At 51.0% G+C, this 19785-nt stretch overlaps 5 protein-coding genes across 5 annotated transcripts; 3 read left to right on the top strand and 2 right to left on the bottom strand.

The window, feature by feature from the left end:
• The first annotated feature begins 3261 nt into the window (after positions 1-3261).
• Positions 3262-4387, top strand: PSV08DRAFT_294522 (WSC domain-containing protein). The gene is made up of 2 exons (XM_014226081.2): positions 3262-3428; positions 3482-4387. The coding sequence occupies exons 1-2, from the start codon at positions 3302-3304 to the stop codon at positions 4144-4146; spliced, it is 792 nt and encodes a 263-aa protein (XP_014081556.1). The 5' UTR covers positions 3262-3301; the 3' UTR covers positions 4147-4387.
• Positions 4388-5494: 1107 nt separating this feature from the next.
• Positions 5495-5806, top strand: PSV08DRAFT_351083 (uncharacterized protein; the record flags this gene model as incomplete). Its single annotated transcript, XM_014226082.1, has 1 exon — positions 5495-5806. The coding sequence occupies one exon, from the start codon at positions 5495-5497 to the stop codon at positions 5804-5806; it is 312 nt and encodes a 103-aa protein (XP_014081557.1).
• A 337-nt stretch (positions 5807-6143) lies between these two features.
• On the bottom strand, positions 6144-10795 carry PSV08DRAFT_389737 (uncharacterized protein). Its single transcript, XM_014226083.2, has 4 exons — positions 10701-10795; positions 10200-10592; positions 9987-10144; positions 6144-9933 (listed from the first exon to the last, which is right to left on the bottom strand). Exons 1-4 carry the CDS (start codon positions 10717-10719, stop codon positions 6463-6465), a joined length of 4041 nt encoding a protein of 1346 aa, XP_014081558.1. The 5' UTR covers positions 10720-10795; the 3' UTR covers positions 6144-6462.
• A 1268-nt stretch (positions 10796-12063) lies between these two features.
• PSV08DRAFT_179494 (uncharacterized protein) lies at positions 12064-13367 on the top strand (the record flags this gene model as incomplete). Its single annotated transcript, XM_014226084.1, has 2 exons — positions 12064-12783; positions 12834-13367. 2 exons carry the CDS (start codon positions 12064-12066, stop codon positions 13365-13367), a joined length of 1254 nt encoding a protein of 417 aa, XP_014081559.1.
• Positions 13368-14924: 1557 nt separating this feature from the next.
• On the bottom strand, positions 14925-19660 carry PSV08DRAFT_222410 (uncharacterized protein; the record flags this gene model as incomplete). Its single annotated transcript, XM_014226085.1, has 2 exons — positions 14925-18797; positions 18845-19660. 2 exons carry the CDS (start codon positions 19658-19660, stop codon positions 14925-14927), a joined length of 4689 nt encoding a protein of 1562 aa, XP_014081560.1.
• Between the last annotated feature and the right edge of the window lie 125 nt (positions 19661-19785).

A 19785-nucleotide genomic window follows, 5' to 3' on the forward strand; every position in this document is an offset into this window, starting at 1 on the left:
GACACGCCGCGCAATGAATGGATATAGAGTTGTTGGCTAAGCTTTGGTGCCTTCCAACTCCGGCATGGTCGACATTTTGGTAGCGATAGTGCAGGTCTTGATAAAGCTTGGAATGTTAGGGTTCCATGGTCACGGTGCTTATGATGTGGCGCGTGTTCCTCGTATTTCCGGTGGAGTCTCGGAAACTTCGGCTTCGAAGGCCAATGGCATTCGATTAGAGATGAGAGAAAGTGTGCGGGGATCGGATAGAAGGGAAGTGTGTTTGATGTCTCCCTTGTAGAAATTCGAACACATGCATCATCGCTGTTGAGCGACGGTTTTGTTCGAAAGTCAGCCAACAACGGTTCCCGTATGCATGTCACCTTCGAGAGGGTGCATGGAAGCTTTCAGTGACATGGTTTGTGCCTGTACACGAGTCGAGCCATTGTGTCTGCAATGAGACGCGGGCCGGTGGGGTAGATAAGGAGGCAGTCCCTCGATTAGATACGCGCCAACGGCCTATCACGCTTCAACTCTACCGCAACCCCATGCATCGTGGCTCCCGTAGACTGAGCGTTGTCCAATGATCGATTGGAAAGAGAAGACAATTCGGCCGACGGGTGACCGGGGGCGGTATCTGATGTCCAAGCGGGAATTGATACATCCATCAGGGCCTGTTGGATTTCGCTATCATAGTTCTGTTTATCCGTAGGTTGATTGGATACGGGTAGAAGAAGCCACTGACAGTAGTGTGTCGGTGTAGAGGAATTGTAGCAGGACCCAATGAATTACCTGGGTCCTGGACGGGAATTTGCAAGTCCATTTTGCTCTCCCGGCTTCGCTATACCTATATGGGTTGATGGTAGACTAGTTCTACGCTAGTAGCGCCATAGCTGTGTAGTTGTGGTGATTTCAATCCAAACGGAGCTCTTCGTTCCGTTCAATTCACCTGCCGAAGCTCCGTTCCGCAGCTCTAGTGCCGTTGGTACATACCTACCGGGCCGATACCACAGTTATACGGCCGAACAAGCCCCTAGTCTGAATATCAGCAGGAGGTTGGTGATGAAGTCATCCGGCCAATCTTCTAAGAAGAGTATCCGAAAGGGTGTTTCTATGCAAAGTAGATCGCAAGTAGGACGTTGAGTAGGATTTCGTTTGTGGATTTTGGTTCGTACTAATGCGACCGACACAACGGATTGCGCTAGTCTCGTGGCGTGCTTTGATGTGGCGTTTGCTTATCAGCTGTCAGCTTCCGAGTCATGTAGTGGCCACGCGACGCCACTCCGTAATTACGTAGTAAAGGACCTCGGAGCTTTCCACTCTAGACAGACGCACTGCATTTGGCCTACCTTTTACCTTCCATGAGCTTAAGAACATTTAAGTAAACGCTGTTGTTCTAAGCATAGTCGTACCCAAGAAACCTAGATTGTCACGTTTCCTAATTTGTGCCTAATAACCGACAACAAAGATCAAGTACACCAACTACATACATACTTCCGCTATATGCTCCTTTAGCCCCTTTCACATTCCACCTTACAGCCCCCCTTTCCCCCTCCCCCTTTTCGATTTTCGCCACATTGTTCGGCCGGCGGCACTCAATCTTGTGACGAGTGAGTTACAATTATGCGAGTGGGTGTGAGCAAATGCCTACTGCAGTGTATCATTTGCCGTTCTTTTTATTTTTGAAGAGAGCGTACTATTTCCTTGTACCTATGCTACGCTATTATCTCTTTGCTATGTAGCTGTAGACAGGTCTTTATTGCTTCCTCCTGTAATCGCACTTCGATACTACTATTCTTTTTAAATATAGGAACACTAATAGTAGATATCTTCCTCTAATGCATTACTAAAAATGCAAACTGCTTGTTCTCTCTGAAAGACTTATTTACTTACACAAACTAATTCTTCCACTCAAAGTTCTGCCCTTATACTACGAATGTAGCTACTTCTTGGAAGAGAAAATCTCCCGCAGCGAAATTCTACGCGATCCACGCTATTTAAGTTGGAGGCTTCTTCTGAATTATCAGTCAGAGAAAATGCGCAATAGATAATATAGTTCCTTGGATAAAATCTGTTCAACAATTCAGCTACATCCAAGGTCCAATGCAGCTTCATCCCCAAGCTATGAAATGATTGGGATGAGAGAAGAAGCTCTCTTCATGTACTTATTGGCCGTCAGTACCAGAAAGAACTTCCAGCAGTACTCTGATATCGCTAAAGTAACCGGCACATCGAAAGTCGAAGAATGTGAACAAGAGATGTTCGGTAGCCAGGGTCATAATGGCAAGACACTCAGAATGCATTTCCTCTGGCTCATCTTCCATGGTTCTATAAGTCTGCATTTTTAAGCACTTGAACTTGGAATCTCGTTCTTTCTTAGCAAATTTCTGCTACTTTCTTTTTCCCCTCAAGAAATATGCCATAGGAGGTGAAGTGAAACAAGCAAGCCTCTGATAGAGCGGTGTGACCACTCAGGAAACTCGTGTTGATAAATTCTTGATTCCGCTAAAACTATCACTCATAGCGATCTAGTGGGTATGCATCTTTCATTACTAAAAGGGGAATATTGGAATGAGTGTGGTTTGCATCCTTCTACATGCCAAAATGGCAAAGAAATGTCTACTAGTAGTAGTACTATGAGGATATCTTGCTATCTGACTCTCAAATGCTGCTTTGTAGCATAGCATGCTTTTTTAGGCTGTGTGGTACAGTGGGGCCGGACCGCTGTGTGCTACCAAAAGCGCGAAAAGGAAAATATCAAGAACTACTTTCCGGTGAAACAAAAGTTCGGACAAAAGGGTCCTGAAAAGGGTCCAAGAGGCGAGAAAAAGCAAGAGTCCACATCATGAGCGGAACCTTTTGCCGGCCAGTTAGCATTATCTAGACCGATCTTTCCCCAGATTAAGGTGTGCTAAACCAATCATAATATTCATCTATGCTTCTCAGGTTCGTCACACAAAATGCAAATCCGCAAGATAGTAACACTAAAGGGAGAAAAGACTTTTGATTGGGGCAGAGCTCCTCTGCCACCTCTCGTATTGTCTGGGCAAGATACAAATTTGCGCATATGATAAAAGAAAACCCTTTGAAAAGCATCCAGGTCAAGCCCCAGTGTCTCTTATTTGCGCATGACGCATTATCCATAAACAATCATGATTTTGCACATCTCGGCTGATGAGTTACTTGTCGCATGCAGCGGTGGGAATGTGGCGCAAAAAGTAATTTAGACATTGATGATATAAACCTGTAACCGTGGAAGACTTTGTAACTACCATTCCGCAACAAAATTTCCTCATAATTCACCCATTTGCCTGCACTTGCCATGAGAGCCTCTTGGATCTATCTTACTTCCGCCCTATGTACGGGGGCTGTTGCCTATGACCCCCAGTACACCATGAGCACGTCAGACTTTTCTGGGATTTCCGGGAACTCCTACCAGTGCGAAAATGGTAAGTAGATCTGAGAATTCAAAACAATCTGAGTTCCTGACGTATAACATTAGGAGTGAAACCTTCAGTCACTTGTACGGACCCGTCACTCAACAACGACACCTGTTCGTGCACTTGCACAAACGGCATCATCTTCAACCAGCCGGTTCCATCGCCTGGTCAGAGCAGCGGGGGCAATGATGCTTCACTTGACATATGCCAGGCGGAAAGGAATCAATACATGGAGCGCGAGCGAGAGGCGATGGTTAAACTTCACGAGATGGAACAGGCGCACCTCAAGTGCCAGGAAGGTCAGGCAGCTGAACTTGTGGCGGCACAACAGGCGCATGCTGTTCGCGAGAAAGAACTTTCAGACGAACTCACTTCGGCACGACAGGCACATGCTACCTGCGATCGGGAACTGTCAGAGCTGAAGGCCGGCTGGTCTTTCGCCCCATTTAAGCACCAGGGCTGCTACTTCGATAGCACCAATCGACTGATTAACGACAAGGTTACCAACGACGCCAGTATGACGGTGAGAAGATGCAGAGACTTCTGTCAGGGCTACTTACACTTTGGTCTCGAGGCGGGTCAATTTTGCTTTTGCGGAAACAAGTTCTTACGTATAGGAAAATTGGCTCCAGAGATTGACTGTTCCTGGCCTTGCGCCGGTAACAAGAACGTAAACTGTGGAGGCAGCTCTAGGATATCTTTGTACTCTTACCAGTCAGCTATTTGAACCCGAGAAGTGGCTGGAGTAGCTCTGTAAGGTGCTGATTGCAAGAGCGCTCGTCGACTTTATTAGCCAATATCGGTCAATTTAGGATTGGCATATGTGGAGGGTAAATGATTTTGTACTGTACTGGCTTATGAGGTGGGCAACCTACAGCACCTTTATCTATAATACCTTGTAGATTAATAGCGGTCACATGTTTGTAATCAAATTGTCCCTTCTTGGGCTAAACTTTTGGCCTTTACATAGATTGCTTCATTTAAATCCTTAGTGGAACAAAACCTCAACAACAGTGGCGCTACTTCAAAAGCGCATAATCGACCTCGTCTCTGTGACTTCCAACAGGAGACCTAAAATTTTCCTTTTTTTCCATTTCGAGACAATCTTACAGAATTTGTTGGGTTGTGTCAACTCTTTTTCTTAAAGGTTCCAGGTCTTACACACAGTCATTTCATCTTTCTAGGAGCTTAAGCGACAAAGCTCTCATCCAGGTCATGTAGACCGAATCATATCATAGTGGTACGAAATACATGACTACCAAAAACCAAGATGTATCCTCTTATTCTAGCTCTCTTCTGTATATATTTTTCTGAGTGCCCAATCGAATCATGTCAACGCTCAATTCTCACCGATCCATTGACGAAACGAGCTGCTTAGGAAAACTAGTATGTACACCACACCGATCATCCATACCAACATACCTACCCATCCAAAAGTGGGCCAGCCCGCACTTCCGGCAATCGGCAGACCAAAATAGTCGGATAAACATCACGTCCAACTTCAACCCAAGTCGCTGGTGAAATCACTGCAAAGGCGTTACAAGTCCCATAAAACATCCATAGTTGTCGGAAAGTACATCATAATCCACCTCCTTACTCCGAAATAGCCTAGCCATACATTGTGTAGTATATACAGGGTCGTGGCTTTGTCATTGCATACTAATAAGTGCATTTATCATCCGGTTTTTTTCGTCCATCACTGCATCCGCTGCCCGCACCCACCCGACCAAATCCGTGAAACCCATCTCACCAACGCCGCCACAACACGCGCGCAGAAGATCGGGAGCGGGGTTCGCGGGTGGGACGGTGGGACCCGTAGCCTCGATGAAGAAAAAGAAAAGTGGAGAAAACCGAGGTAACAAAAGCTGTTACTATTAGTGTACACACATATAAGAGAGAAACTTTCCATCGCACACACACACACACACACACACACACACACTCCTTGCAAACATACCTTCATCATCACCACCACCACCCGTCTACAAAAACCGTATACTACACTTAAATCTTCCTCTCTTCCACCAAACAACAAGCTTAACCCGTCCCCCCCCAAAACAAACAAACAAACAAACATGGCTCCCGCAACAGTCATGGTCCTCTACCCCAAGACCGCAACCTCCACCTTTGACGAGAAATACTACCTTGCAACGCACATGCCCCTCGCCGCAAAGCACTGGACCAAGCACGGCCTCAAAAACTTCAAAGTGTCACAGCTCAATGCCGACGGGCCCTATGCGTACTCGTCCGTCATGGAGTGGGAGAGCTACGAGGGCTTTCAGGCTGCGCTAAAGGATCCCGGTACCAAGGAGATTATGGAGGATGTGCCCAACTTCAGTAACGAGAAGGCGGTTTTGCTGCATGGTAGTGTTATTGGGTCGGGTTAGAGCCGGCTTAAAAAAAATGGAGGGGTAGCTGGTGCTGGTGCTCCGTTTTTTCCCTGGAATGAGGGGGGGTTACGGTTTCTGCCCCGCACCGAGGGGCATTCTGTTGTGGATTTGCGGAATTAGAAGTTGAATGTAGTATAGTACCGCGTCTGCCTCGAAGCGCATGCTTGGTCCCCAAGCTCAAATATCGTTTTTAACATGTAAACAGTTCCAGAAGCGATTCCCCTCAATATCCTCTTGTTACTATATGACAGAGTATGCCAAACCACTACAAAAGAAATATAAGCAAATGCATCATTACGTCATAGGGTAGAGATTGCTACCGAAAAGGCAATTATGCATGTATTCGATCAATGCCCACTATCAAGTATGCTAAGAAAAAAAAGTACAAAAAGAAAAGAAAAAAGTCTAGAAAACCCTAAAGCTTAACTCCATTCCCATGTCTGGACCCCACTATGCAAGAATGTTTTTATCCAGACCCAAAACCAAAACTTCTAGATGCACCGAGGCCATCAAGGCATGCACCAAACTGGACAAAGGAAAAAGACGCAAGGAAAAACATGTACAAGGATTGACCCCCCATCTATCCAATCGGAATATTACAAATTAAACCCGATCTCGAAATTTATCAATTGCTCTTACGGCTGTGGGCCCGTTCATCGTCGCAAATGACCTTGCTGCTGGTGGTAAGAGTGTCTCGCTGCCTCTTGTGCCTGATCAAAGCTTGCGCCATATGCTTGTGTCGGTGCCTGTTGCTGTTGTTGTTGTTGCTGCTGCTGACTCACGTTGCTATAGCCTTGCATAGGCTGTTGAGGAAAGTATTGCCCTTGTGGCATTTGTCCTGTTGGTGTGGTCCAAGCACCAGGAACCTGCATATATGGTGTCGACACCTGCTGCGGGAAATATTGCTGCTGCTGTTGGTACATTGAGTGCATCTGGTTTGGTGTGGAGTAACCCATGACAGATGCGCCGGATGGTGTGGCGGGACCTGTGGGCAGGCCCATGACGCTGGGGGCACCCATTACACTAGGCGTACCCATCACACTTGGTGCTGCCATGCCGCTTGGCGTACCCATCATGCTTGGGGCATACGTACTTTGCGCCATGGCATACTGCTGTTGCATTTGCTGTTGCATATGTTGTTGCATCATCATTTGCTGACGCTGTTGGGCTTCCATGATTTGTCGTTGCTGGTTCTGCAGGGTCCGCCTATCAATCTCGACTTGCATAGTTGCCGAGTAACTGTTGCGATTGATTTTTGATGCGGCCCTCTCCTTTTCGCGGTTGTCAATGAGCCCGGTCAACCCTGTAGGGGGCTCCTGTTGTTGCGACTTCTTGGAATTTTGCGAGAGGTCAAGAAGGGGCGTGTTTGTCATTCGCGCCACCTGTTCTTGTTCTCGAGCTGACAATGTCGTGGGTCGTTGCTCGAGCAGCGTGTCTACCCCGCAGCTTAGTGGACGACTAGGTGGGCGGACCATTCCTGAGGACTCGTACGGAGATCGCTGAATTTGGCTCCAATCCCCGGAAGGTGTGCGAACAAAAGGTGGAGGCGTGTGCGACTTGCTCCTCCCGTGCCCATACATCTTAGGCTGCTGCATGGACGCGCGGTGCATTACCCAATCCTGAGGATCCAACTTTTGTTTGTCTGACTGATGGGTTGGGGGCGCGGCTGGTTGCCAGGGCACCTGCCGTGTATCCTGAATCTTCGAGGAGTCGGAGCCACTGCGCACATGCAAAGGCAAGTGAGGCGAACTACCTGCAGAAATGTATGAAGTCCTCCTGTGCTCGTTTGGAATTGTCACAAGGTTTTCCTTGGATCGGGAGGCACCGCCGTCGTGCAGCCCTTGTGTCATGGTTCCGCTAGTACCCGGGCGTTTTTCATTAAAGTCTAAAGCATAGGTTGGCCCAAAGTCAATGTTAGGCATCTCGGTTGGTGCCTGGGCAGGATCTAGTATAGACTTGTATCCATGCGGGTCTTGTTCTACAGGAGCCTTCACGTTGGGGTCTCCAATAATTGTCAACACGCCACTTCTGGGGCGGTCCTCACGTCTTTGAGGAAGTCGGCGTGGGGGAGGCTGTGGTTCCTCTTCAACAATGCTAGCATAGTCCGGTGTTGATGTAGATGCCGCATCATCTTCGTAACGACTGCTTGATGCGCTGGGCCGGCGGGCCAAAGTTGCCTGAGCCATGTTGAGAGCATCGAGTGCTTCGAGGTCGATTACGTCGTGTTGTAAACTGTCGAGTCTTGAGCTATTGGTCGACAGAGTGTCATCCTCTTGCGAGGCGAGGGGAGACGGACCTGGCAGTGGCTTGCGTGTGATGCTGCCATTTTCCGGGTGTGGGCGGAAAGGAAGCTCTTGGCTTTGTGGCTGCTGCGGTAACTCACTATGCTCTGGGACAGGTGGGGCGACTGGCTGGTAGGTATTTGGAGGATCGACAAACTCCGAATGCTCAACATAAGGCGATGCAGGAATGGTGGACAAACGGTTGATCGAGTTTTGGTTTGTTGGAGGTGGTCTTGAGGTGACGTCGAGAGACATCATCTGCCCTTGGTCAGCGTAATCGCCGCTTCGCCTGCTTTGAATGCTCTCCTGGCTTCTCCAAGCTGCGACACCGCTGGAATAAGCCAAGCCGGGTTGCAATGGTGCATGCACGGCATCAGCCATTTGCTGAAGTGTAGCCGAGTCAACAGCTGGGTTCGGCTTTGCCATGGGAATGTTGGGCCGGACGGGTGGCTTCTGGTTGGCAGCATGCTCCTGGGTTGGGGGTAGATCGACGTTGCCCTGGGGCGGAGCGGCCAAGTCTGCAGGAGGCGGCGGCAGATCACGTGGTTCTCTCGAAGGACTTTCATCATAGTCTGAACTGTCATATGGCTGTACAGCCCCGTCTTGTGGAGTCACGTTGAATATGCGATGTTCGGGGGGCGTTGGCGGGTTCTCGTCTTCAATCGATGCTTGATCGGGTACAAACCTTGATGATTTCGTTTGGCTGTGACCATTGACTTGCTCGGATACGGAGCGTTGATGGCGCGGAGTACCAAATGGGTCTGCAGCTGGTGCAGTTCCGACCCGACGCGGTGGTTGCACTTCAAGATCCTGGAGCGTCTTCCTATTAGGTGATGACTGGCGCGTCGATGGGCTAGAGCGGACCGAGCCGTGGTCCTCGAAACGTAAGCCACGAGGAGTGAAACCGGCACGGCCCACGGTGTTTCTGCGGCTAGCTCGATTGTAAACGGAACCAGCGTCAGAACCCAAAGTGTTCATGCGAGTCGAGGTAAGATCCTTCAGCTGTTTTCTCCACTGACGCTCCGACCATTTGTCGCTGCCTGGTGTGTTGATCAAGCCCACGACATCCCACATTTCCAAGTATCCGTATCGTCGATCTGACGGCATGGCAAACATCAAGCCTCGAGTGTCAAGAACATCGGCAATTAGCTTCTTGGGCCGTCCGTACAAAGCGAACGTGTCAAAAACGGGGAAGAGAAACTGAAGCATGATTTCGAAGCCTGAAATGGCGGGCCGCGTTTCTGGCAAAACAAAAACAAATCCTTCGGTTGTGCTCTCTGGGTTCGAGTGAACAGTAATCTTGCCCTCAATCTTGACCAGGGTGGACTGGTCAATGAGCGGTTTCGATTGCGGATAAATGGCATAGCACGAGTATGCATCCTTGACCGTGGCAATGGCCTTTGTTCTCTTGGTGACTTTTTTGGTGTCGTAGAACTTGATGTCGCCTTTCAGAACCGGTGGTCGCTCGTAAGAACTGCCCTTCTTGTGCATCTTCTGCAGCTTCATCCACTCCTTTTCGTCCGGTGGAGATACGACGCACCAGCAGCGACGCCAAGGAGTGCCAGCTCCGAAGCGAACGCGGACCCAGTCTTCGTACTTTGCGCACTGTCGATCTAGTATGACACGGATGTTGTTGAGTGACTTGCCCTTGCCTGCAATCAATGCGCCTGTGTATGCCTCGGAGAGAGTGGTGTGTTCGAACATGGCCAGGCGAATACCAGCAGTCCATTGCGTTAGGGCGTGGTACGAGTCGAAATGGAAGAGGTACTTGTTGCTGGCAGCGGTTGACACACTGAGGATGTTGTCGAGCTTCTTGCCATCCTTGAGCGTCATGGAGGGAATCTAGCTGGGTTAGTGATGGCCTGCATGGCGGGGTCAGGTAGGGACTCCATTACCATGTGAATCGCGGCGTCGGTAAGGTTAATAAACGTGGGTATCACCTCAGCCTCGCCGCCTGCTTGATCGAGCGCACTCGCATCCCACAGCGAAAGAATGGTGCCCACAAGTTGGACAAAGTACTCTTGCCACTTTCGGTCTGGAGGGGGACGGCCTCCTACATGCTGTCAGTATCACAGGCCAAGTATGCGTGACATGGTTGATCGACGTACGAGAATCGGTGTCATGAAACTTGAGAAAGTAGCCTTCCTGGTACAGCTTGTTGGAATGACTGTTGAGAAACATGAAGATGCGCTGTAGCTCAGGTAACGTGTCCTGGCTCACCTCCATGACAGGTGGCTGGTATGTCTGAATCATGGACATGGGGCGTACAGAGGCTCGCGAGTCGCTGCGCTCGCGCCCGGCGGTTCGAGAAGGCGGGCGCTCGTTGTTGTAACTTTCGAGGGCGGTTGCGGAGTGGGTGAGATTTGGCGAGGCTCCTTGCTGTCTCATGGCAGGCGAAGGTGGAGCAGCGGGGGACGTGGAGCCTGGAGAAGGACCAGCAGAGGGCGGGTTTTTGTGCAGAGTATTTGGTAGGCCACCCCATTGTGACATGAAAGAGAGGACTGTAGGGGACGAGCGGGGCGCAGCGTTAGCAACTGTTTGTTCCAAAGGCGACGACGGGGGGCATGATGGAGCGCAGGGAAAGGGCTGCAGCGGGGCGCAATATTTACCTCTCTTGGGTCGACCCATGGCAGCGACGGACGAGAGGGTCTAGGGAGGCGAGGGAGAGGGACGGGACGGATCGCGGATGAAGAATGCAGGTGCTCTGGAGCAGCGCGTGCGGTATCGATGGTACTGGACCAGTCGCGCCAGCCACAGAGGACACGGCTCGCTCAAGGGGCGTCGACAGCAGGCACAGAGGCGATCCGGGGGGGAACGAGCGACGGGAGGAGTGAGGGGATGCGGGAGACAAAAAGGATGGGGAGGAGAGATTATTGGGGCTAGAGGGAGTAAATAGGCGGTAGATGTAGTATGTAGTGCATAGCGGAGCAGCGCGGTCGTGTTAGACTTGTGGAGGAATTTCTGGGCGCATGGCAGGGATGGCGCAGGCTATGACGCGGAAGGGTTCAAACGATCGGCGAAAGAGTAGGCCGTCGTGTTCAACATGGACCCAATGCGGCGCCATCAAAGGTATGCCATCATGGCCGCCTGCACACGACGACATTCCCATGGTCCTGCCGGCTCGACTCTCTCCAGAGCCTCTTGAGCGAGCAACACCTTGGACGGGCGCGCTTGGCGGCGACGGGTTGGCAGCCTCCTAATGCAGCGCTTGGTCCGAGGACGACAGTGGTCACAGCACGCTTATTCATTGGTCTAGAGCCGTATTGAAGCGCATTCGGACGCGCGTGCGAGACTAAAAAGGCCGCTGCCCACTTGTGCTCGGGCAGTCGGCACCTATGTCATCTTGTACGGTGGTGATGGTGACTATGATGATGTTGTGGCAGTGCAGCTCGGCCTTGGTGCGGCCTTGGGAATGTTTGGTTTTTTTGCGCTGCAGGTGCACGCAACGCACTGCAAGAGGGGAATCCGGGGTATTATTTTCCCTTTCCCTGGCCCAGCACCCCCCCCGTCCGACCCGACCGTCGGCCCAGTCCTGCTAGGTACTTACTACTACTATTGCTACTAAACTACTACTGTAAGTACATGCACACATACACACACACACACAGCAATACTATGCAAGCATCTGCAACATGCTTACTACCCATGCAGCGCCGCACAGCCCAGCCGCACGGCACGTGACCTGTCACGTCTGCTGGCGACCCGTGGCTTTGGTCCTGCCCGGCGGCTGATAACGCGTCGGGTGATCCACTTTTGCCATAACGCGTCTGTTCACTCTTTGCTACCAAACCCTTTCCACTTCTGCCATCGCTTCTGTCTCCAACTAATTAGCTTGACGCCTCGTTTCTTTGTCATAGCACGTCTTGCGCGCCTTGGATCTGCACACTACAGCTAGTCCAGTCGCCGCCTTACCACCGCTTATCAGGCCCATACCTTTTCTGCCTGCACTGCACTCCCGTCGCAACCCCCACCATGGCCCGCAAACGCAAAGCTATCCATAGCCATGCAGCCCACCCACATGGCTCAAAAGCCCCCGTCTCCAAGAAGCAAAAAGTCGATTGGTCTGCCATTGACGACTTCAAAGGCTTCACCATCTCGGCTGCCAACACCAAGCCCCACAACAAGTCCGTCGCTACCAAGAACAACAAGACAGGCGCAGAGGTCAAAATCCCAAAGTATCCGGGCCAAGATGCGCCCTTGGATGCAAACGTCGTACAGGAGAATCCTTTTCCCGAAGCTAAGCTCAGCACCGTTCACGTCAAAATATCGCCTGCCCTGCACTGGGAGAGTACCTCTCGCTACCGAAAGTTCACCATCAACAGCGAAGAGTTCCAAGTAAATCAACTAGTCTTTGTCAAAAACAGTGAAGATCCAGATGGCGCCAATCCGCCTAGTGCTGTCGAGGGCTGGCTAGCCAAAATCTTGGAGATTCGCGCTGGCGATTCCTCTCACGTATTCCTCAGAGTCTTTTGGGCATATCGGCCAGAAGACCTGCCCGGCGGCCGCCAGCCGCACCATGGCGCCAGCGAGATCATTGTCAGCAATCACATGGACATTATCGAACCTCTGACTGTCCAGTCTCTTGCCGACGTGGTCCACTGGAACGACGATCCAGACAGCCTACCGCTGCCGGCAGACCAGTTGTTCTTCAGGCAGAGCTACGACGTCACCAAGAAGAGCAATCCATTCAGCGTAGGCCCATTCTTGCTTGTATGCGTCACCGTTTACTGACAGCCTGGCAGGCCCTTAACAAGTATTGCATCGACAAGCAACCAATCAACCCTGACGAGCTTCTGGTCCAGTGTCCGCATTGCTCAGACTGGCTCCATGCCCATTGTCTTGAGCAGCAGGCGATCCGGGACATACGCGAGAAACACAAGAAGAGGGGCCGGCCCAGTAAGCGTGCAAAAGCAAGCAGTGATGACCTGGCTGCAAAGCCTAGCCTTGACGCTAAACTAAGCGCCTCCGAAGCTGGCAAGACTCGCCTTACAATTACAGAAAACCTCACATCCGAGGACGATACAAGGCAGTGGGACGTTGACATCTCATGTTTGGTGTGCGGCAAGGTCATTGAGTCGGCCGAAGATGCATTGAAGCCCGCTGATTCTAGCGCCTCACCTAATATAGCCGAAGACACCGAAAGCGAAAACGTCACAGTTGCTACCACCGCCAAAGACGACCCTCCACAGGACACGGCAAAGAGCGACCCTGATGCTGCGCCAACAGACCCAGCCAAGACGAATGGTGAGACCGTCAAATCATCCTCTCCCGTCTAAGCCAACTAAGTATGTTCTTTGCAGCGCCAAAAAAGAGAGGCTGTCCACCCGGATCTACCAACCAAAAGAGGAAACGTACATCTGCGAGCCCGGAGAGCAAGGCTGTTCTGCCCGAAGCTAAATGCCTCAAGATGATGACTGCAGAGGAAGAAGAAAACAGCGCGCCGGATGCTGCTGTTTCCGCTACTACAATACAGGACTCACCAAAGCCGATAACGACAACGATAACCGCTACCACTACCACCACGACGCCAACGTTAGTGCCTCCCGATGCAACCAAGACAACTACCCCCGAGCCAGCGCCCATGCCCGAATCCGTATTTCAATCTGGTGTACTCTCTGTCAAACAATTGCTTTGGGGATCATAAACTCGGCTAAGATAACGTACCTTTTTCTTTTCTTCTTCTTCAACCAACCCCCACCTTTTTTTTTTGTACTTAATACTACCTCTCGTGGTAAAAAGGACCCATTCCACTTTCTAACCCCCGCCCTCTTTTTTTTCCGGACGTTGCTGGGATAGTTTCTTTATCGAAAATGCATCTCGATTTAAGCGTGGGAGGAACATTTGAGCTCTTTTTTTTCTCTCTCTTTGATTTTGGTTTGTGGGGAAATGATGATATTTGAAGGTAGGGCAAATAGAATACGACATAGGTAGTGTACTAGAATTGGGTACAGGGTCTGCCCTTTTTTTTCATGAAGTACCAACATCATTCTCTCTCACTCCCACAAATCCTCTTGTTCTCAATTTTGTCTTGTCGCCCAAAATCGTCACATTCTCTTTTTTCACTTGCCCACTAAAAGCCCATATTTGACTTCCAATCACACCAGCTGCACAAACAGCAAACAAACGAACAAACGAACAAAAGATAAGAACTTGCATATAATTCATTTATTCCATTTTCCCCATTCCCCCCCACCCCTCATTTTCTTCTCTCTTTCAGAGAAAGAACGAAAAAAAAATAAAATAAAATAAAACAAAGGGTATAGTTATCCACCTAATATTCCGACTACGGAAGATGAACAAGGAAAAGAGAGAAGAAGGAAGACCTACAGAAAACAAAAAAGGTAGAGTCCCAAAAGTAGAAGAACGAAAAAAAAAAAAACGCCATCGCTGAATGCTGTTTATGCCTAACAGGGTAATTCCCATTTGTCCGCTTTCGTTTTCCTGGGTTCCAGAAGGATTCCCTGGTAGTAATCCCTCTCCCACCCAAATATCCTTGCATGTTCTTTTTTTTTTTTCGTTGACCGGGGAGAAAAGCAATTGTCCACTTGCTCCTTGGTCCTTCCTTCAAAGTTGATAGAGAAGGGTAATAGTAGTGGTAGTAAACCGATAATGCCCCCCCCCCGAGATGAAATAAACACCATTAAAATGCATCTTTTTCTCCTTTTACCTCTCATCACACACGCCACCACCACCACTATAGTTCACTTCTCTTTCATCCACGCACACCCATCATGACTTCGCCTGGCTTAATGTCCCTTTCCACACGCACACACACGCAGAGAGACACGGTTCGTTCATACGTCATTAAAATCACACCAATTTCTCTCTCATTTTTACCATTTCCGCTCAACAGGCAATTTGCCTTTTCCAAGCTTCATCTTGACAACGAGACGCGGTCTATCGCTTCCTCCGCGCTCCACACTCACCAGACCGCTCTTGGGCGTGCCGTTGCCGCCATTCACGCGCACACCCGTTTCGAGGCTCTGGCGCTTGAGGGGTCGGTCGTCGTCATTGCCGCCGTTGCCGAGGATAAGCTTGCGTTTCTTAGTGTCGCCTGTGAAGCGTGAGAGAAGGCGGGGTGCGAGTCGCAGCTTGACGATTTTGCTTCGCTTTTGCTTGATGACGGGTCGGGCAACGGGTCCGGGTACGGATGCAGTGGGACGAGGTGGCGGGACGACAGTCGGTCGAGGCGAAGGTGCGGCGCTGGGGCGTGGCGAAGGAGCTGCGCTTGATGGCCTGGAAGTTACAGTTGACCCATTGGCAGTCTTCGTCTTGATCTTGAGTTTGGGGGCGGGTAGGGGAACGGGCGATGACATGGTTGGTGTAGATACAGACTTTGGTATCTTGACGGATCCCATCGCCGGCTTTGATTGAACAGAAGCTGACTTGGGAGCTGGTACCGAGACTCTTGGTGGTGGGACTGGGGTTTTGGTAACTATCTTCGGTGCTGGTACTGAAGCTGCAGTTGGAGCGGTAGCCGGTACTGGTGCTGGGGTTCCTACTTTGGGTGTTGCTGCTGGAGTAGACACCTTCTTCATAGGTTGCTGCATCAATGGTATCTCTGGTGTCGAGGCTCGAGAATCTGGCTGAGCTGATGTAGGAACAGAAGCGTCGGCAGGCTGTGATGGCTGAGACTGCGACTGCGGTTGTGACTGTGACTCTGACTGCGACTGCGACTGCGGCTGAGACTGCGATTGCGATTGCGGCTGAGACTGTGGCTTCGACTGTGGCTGCGGCTGCGGCGCTGGAGATGGCCTAGTGGACTGAGAAATAGGGGATGGCGAATAATGAACAGTGGGCGAAAACACCATCGATTGACTTCGTGACTTGGCATGCGTAGAGTCGACAGCTGTCGGTGGAGACGATGCACTCTTGTTCTTTAGCAGCCCGCCAATCTTGAGTGACAACTTCGGCTGGCCGGTTGGCTTCACTACCGGTGCCACTGGCTCTCGCAAAGGAAGAGGTGGAGCGACCGGAAGAACTGGAGCAGGGGCTGGAGTAGGGGCAACCAAAGGCCGCTTGGGAGTCGTCCTATATTTCTTGGTCTGCTTGAAGCGCAGCACTGCTTTTCCGAGGTGCTCTACAGTCCAGTAACGTGGAAGGGCCAACTTGACTGGTAGCTTGTTGACTTTTTGGTTGTCAAAGATCATATCGCAGATGTCCAAGATCTCAGACATGTCGTTAACAGACAAAGTTGTGGACTTGAGTGCCTCCTCAAGTACCGACCGCAAAGTTTGGTGTCCTTGCAGGTCGCTCTTCAAACCTCTCAAAGCTCCGTTAAGGTTCTGACGAGCTAGGGCGGATGCGCGTTCGGCGTTGCTTGCTTCGTTCTCAACCACAAGCGTGTCTGCAGCAGTTTCGGCAGCCTTTTCTGGTGCCCAAACATCACCGGTAGCCACCTGACCGATGGCAAGACCAAGAATACGTAGCATCTGCTTCCTGAAGTACGGTGAAGGGTCAGACCGAATCTCATGTACCAGAAACCTCATGACCGAATCTTTGCGGAACATGCCCAGTCGAATGAGACACTCCCACGCTTTTAAGCGCACATTGTCTGCATTCCCTAGTTGTGCGTACTGCAGAAACTCAGTAGGCTTGAAGGGAGTCACTCGGCTTGTAACCAGCTTGAACGCACAGTCAAGTGCAGTGGTCGTGTACACATTCTGGTACGTAGGGATCCATTCGTCAAGCCTCTGATGTCGAGTGAGCTCTCCGATAGCCTTGTTGGTAAAGTCCTGTTCCTGCGCCCATTCTTCGTGGCTGAGCTCGGAACTTATATTCGTCTTGGTCAAGGTTTCCGCCAGACATCGCATCAGTGTGGCAATGTAATGGTCGTCGCTGTAATCATTTCCGCGGTTGTCGTTGTATCGCACGAGATCCAGTAGGAAACGCTTAGCCTCTAGTGGTGATCTGCCGTCCTCGCCCTTGATCTTAGCAATGGCTCTAGGAATAGCGCATTGTATCAGATACATGCTGCGGTCAGAAAAGTCATTTGATCGAGTCATTGGCGAGTTTGGCAAGCAGAACAGCTCACGAAAGGCCTTCTTCAGGTGGAAGAGTCCAACCCACTGAGTCCGCTTCAGCGCGCTCTGGGCGAGGACCATGGCAGCCATAGTCCGTATACCGTGGAAATATCGATTGTCCATCAACGTCTTGACCAGGAAAGTGGAGATCAACGGGTGACCCTCTTTGTTGGCAAGAAACTGTATCGACTCTGCTTGTGCAACAACATCCTTGTCCTGCTGCAACTGTGAGACGTACATGTACGACGGCATGTCTTCAATATTGGTCCGACATATCCATTCAAAGTCTGCATCGATGCGGATCCACTCGTACGCTTCACCTTCCTGCTTAGCTTCGTCTTCCGGTGGCCAATCGTCGAGTCGCCACTCTTCGTGTTCTTGGGGTGAAGTAAAAAGGTCTCCTAACATGTAAAATGTGACATCTTCTTGTGTTTCGCCGGAAGCATCGAGACCAGCGGCGGCGGCCATACGCTCCTTGTTTAATCGATTCCTTTTTAATCGTTTGTATTTGGTATTGTACGGAATCTCAACTTTGACATTATTCGAGTTGATGTCGACAATATGCTCATAGGGGGTACCGTCGGCTTCGTGGATCCTGATAGTCATGGGGCCTACAAATGTGGGATATCCTGTTGCTGACCGCAAGTCTCGAGATTTCTGTTTCGCTTCGCGCATAAAGTCATCTGCCGCAAGACCGTTCTCAATTGTTGTGATGGACGAGTCGGCCTGGAGCTGTTTGATGGTAAGCTGAACCACTTGCTTCTTCTTGTTGAATGAAGGAACGCAGTGAAATGTGGGGCATCCTGCGCCTATAATCCACTGTTGAAAGAAAGATTCAAGCTTCTGGTGGCCTACTTTCTCGCAAATATCGAGAAAGTCATCAGTAGTAACTGCGCCGTTGGGATACTTTCCTTGACGAGCATTGAATAACATCCGGTACAAGCATCTATCAACACCGTTTTTGCCGCTCTGTTTTACCAGGCGGTTATGCAGAATGGAGAGGACCATAAGCGACTTGAGCTCCATGAATTCGGCCTCACGAGGATCCAACTGCATGTGTTCTGCAAGCTGCTGAAGCGATGGGCGCTTGCGGTCCATGTAGATGACCTTATCTACCATCAGCTTTTGCCTGAAGCGCCAGTCATTCCGGCCAAAGAGTTCTTTGAGATACAGTTCAGCCATGAACCACGAGCCACCAACGATAATCCAGTAGTCTTCCAGATTGTGTGCGATAACATCCACGCCTATCCACTGACTGGCTACTGCATGTACCAACACCCTGGTCGTGTGCTCGAGTGGCTCCCAAACGGTTTCCGGGAAGAGCAGGCGCGAGCTGCAGATTGAAAACGAGGCTGTGTGCGCAGTATCGCAATCCAGGTCGTCTACGAATGCGAGTTTGTAGGAGTTCCCAAACGCATAACTCTGGAATCGCTCCGTGAAAGTGTCAAGAGCTCGAGCGAGCATCATGGCGCTGTTCCGGACCTCGTTTTCCTTGCCGGGCAAGCAGAATGCGTGGACCTTGATAGCATTTTCGCCCAAGCGCTCGTCATCCAGGGTATCACGGTATTCAGAGAGGTCGACATGTTCGAAAGGTCCGATGACAAAGCCAATGTGCTGGGGGAGTACAGGGGTCTCGCATGAGAAGCTTGCAGTCTTTCGTGCTGGGTCGGCGGGATCGAGAATCTATACATGTTAGTAAAACATACACAATAATCAGGAAAGGCACTCACATCGTCCGTCAGCGTGCCGGAGCAGATGACTTGCATTTCCATGGCTTTCTCTTCCTCGGATAGATCAGCTTGCTCATCGTCTACATCCAACATGACACTATCGGCTTTGTCGACTCCATCGGCTAGTGGTCCATTGGGGTTCGCATTCGGTGGCGAGGGTTTGCTAAGAGCGTCGCCCAGCGTGCGCGGATAGCGGATGGAGACTTCGAAGATACACCTCGTCTCGCCGTCGTCTATGCACGGAAACAGGCAAGATGCGGTACCAGGGAAAGATGAGTTGCGCGTATATGCATGCGGGAAGCGAGCGTCTCCATCCTCGACACCGACAAAGTGAAGCGCGTCCCGGAAATCGTCTAGTTCGTATTCAATCTCGAGCTTCAACGGCGCGTAAAAGGTGCCTGGTGCGTCATCCGTCATGCCAGCCTCTGAGGGCTTCACTTCCCGAATCCTGACCTTGTCAGGCACTGTGATGACCAGCTCATCCTCGGCGCCCGAGGTGTGTCGCGCTATGCGCTGCTTGACGAAGTGATACTGCTCGAGGCCGGTGCCGGGGTAGAGGGTTAGGCGCTGGTGCAGATTCGAATAGCTAAAGGCGGCCTTCTCGCCTTGGATACGGATGCTCGTGGGACGGAGTTGGCGGCAATTGAGGGTGATGTCTCGCAGCTGGGCCTGGTCGGGCTGAATGTCGAGCGTAGTCAGGCCCTTGACCCGGCGCGGTGCAAAGCTGAAGTCGAGCTCGAGCTGCTGCTTCAGCAGGGTAAAAGAGTCGCCCGACGAGGCGTCGTCCATTGCATCGGCGAGCTCGAGGGGCGCCATCATGGGCGGCGCAGGCAGTCCTGGCTCCCGGGTGTGCGGCCGGGCTGTGGAGGGGCGGAAGGCGAGGGGCGCTGGGTCGAGAGCTGCAGTCGTTGTTGAGGGCACGCCTGGCTCTGCCATGCGCG

Source organism: Bipolaris maydis, assembly GCF_028858645.1.
Source record: "Bipolaris maydis strain C4 unplaced genomic scaffold PSV08scaffold_6, whole genome shotgun sequence".
NCBI lineage: Eukaryota > Fungi > Ascomycota > Dothideomycetes > Pleosporales > Pleosporaceae > Bipolaris > Bipolaris maydis.

Excerpts from the sequence above, each read along its gene's own strand:
- PSV08DRAFT_294522 (XM_014226081.2), top strand. The coding sequence starts at position 3,302 with ATGAGAGCCTCTTGGATCTATCTTACTTCCGCCCTATGTACGGGGGCT. Across the intron at positions 3,429-3,481 it reads CTCCTACCAGTGCGAAAATG|GAGTGAAACCTTCAGTCACT; the intron begins GTAAGTAGATCT and ends GTATAACATTAG.
- PSV08DRAFT_389737 (XM_014226083.2), bottom strand. Across the intron at positions 10,145-10,199 it reads GTTTCATGACACCGATTCTC|GAGGCCGTCCCCCTCCAGAC; the intron begins GTACGTCGATCA and ends GACAGCATGTAG. Across the intron at positions 9,934-9,986 it reads CCGACGCCGCGATTCACATG|ATTCCCTCCATGACGCTCAA; the intron begins GTAATGGAGTCC and ends TAACCCAGCTAG.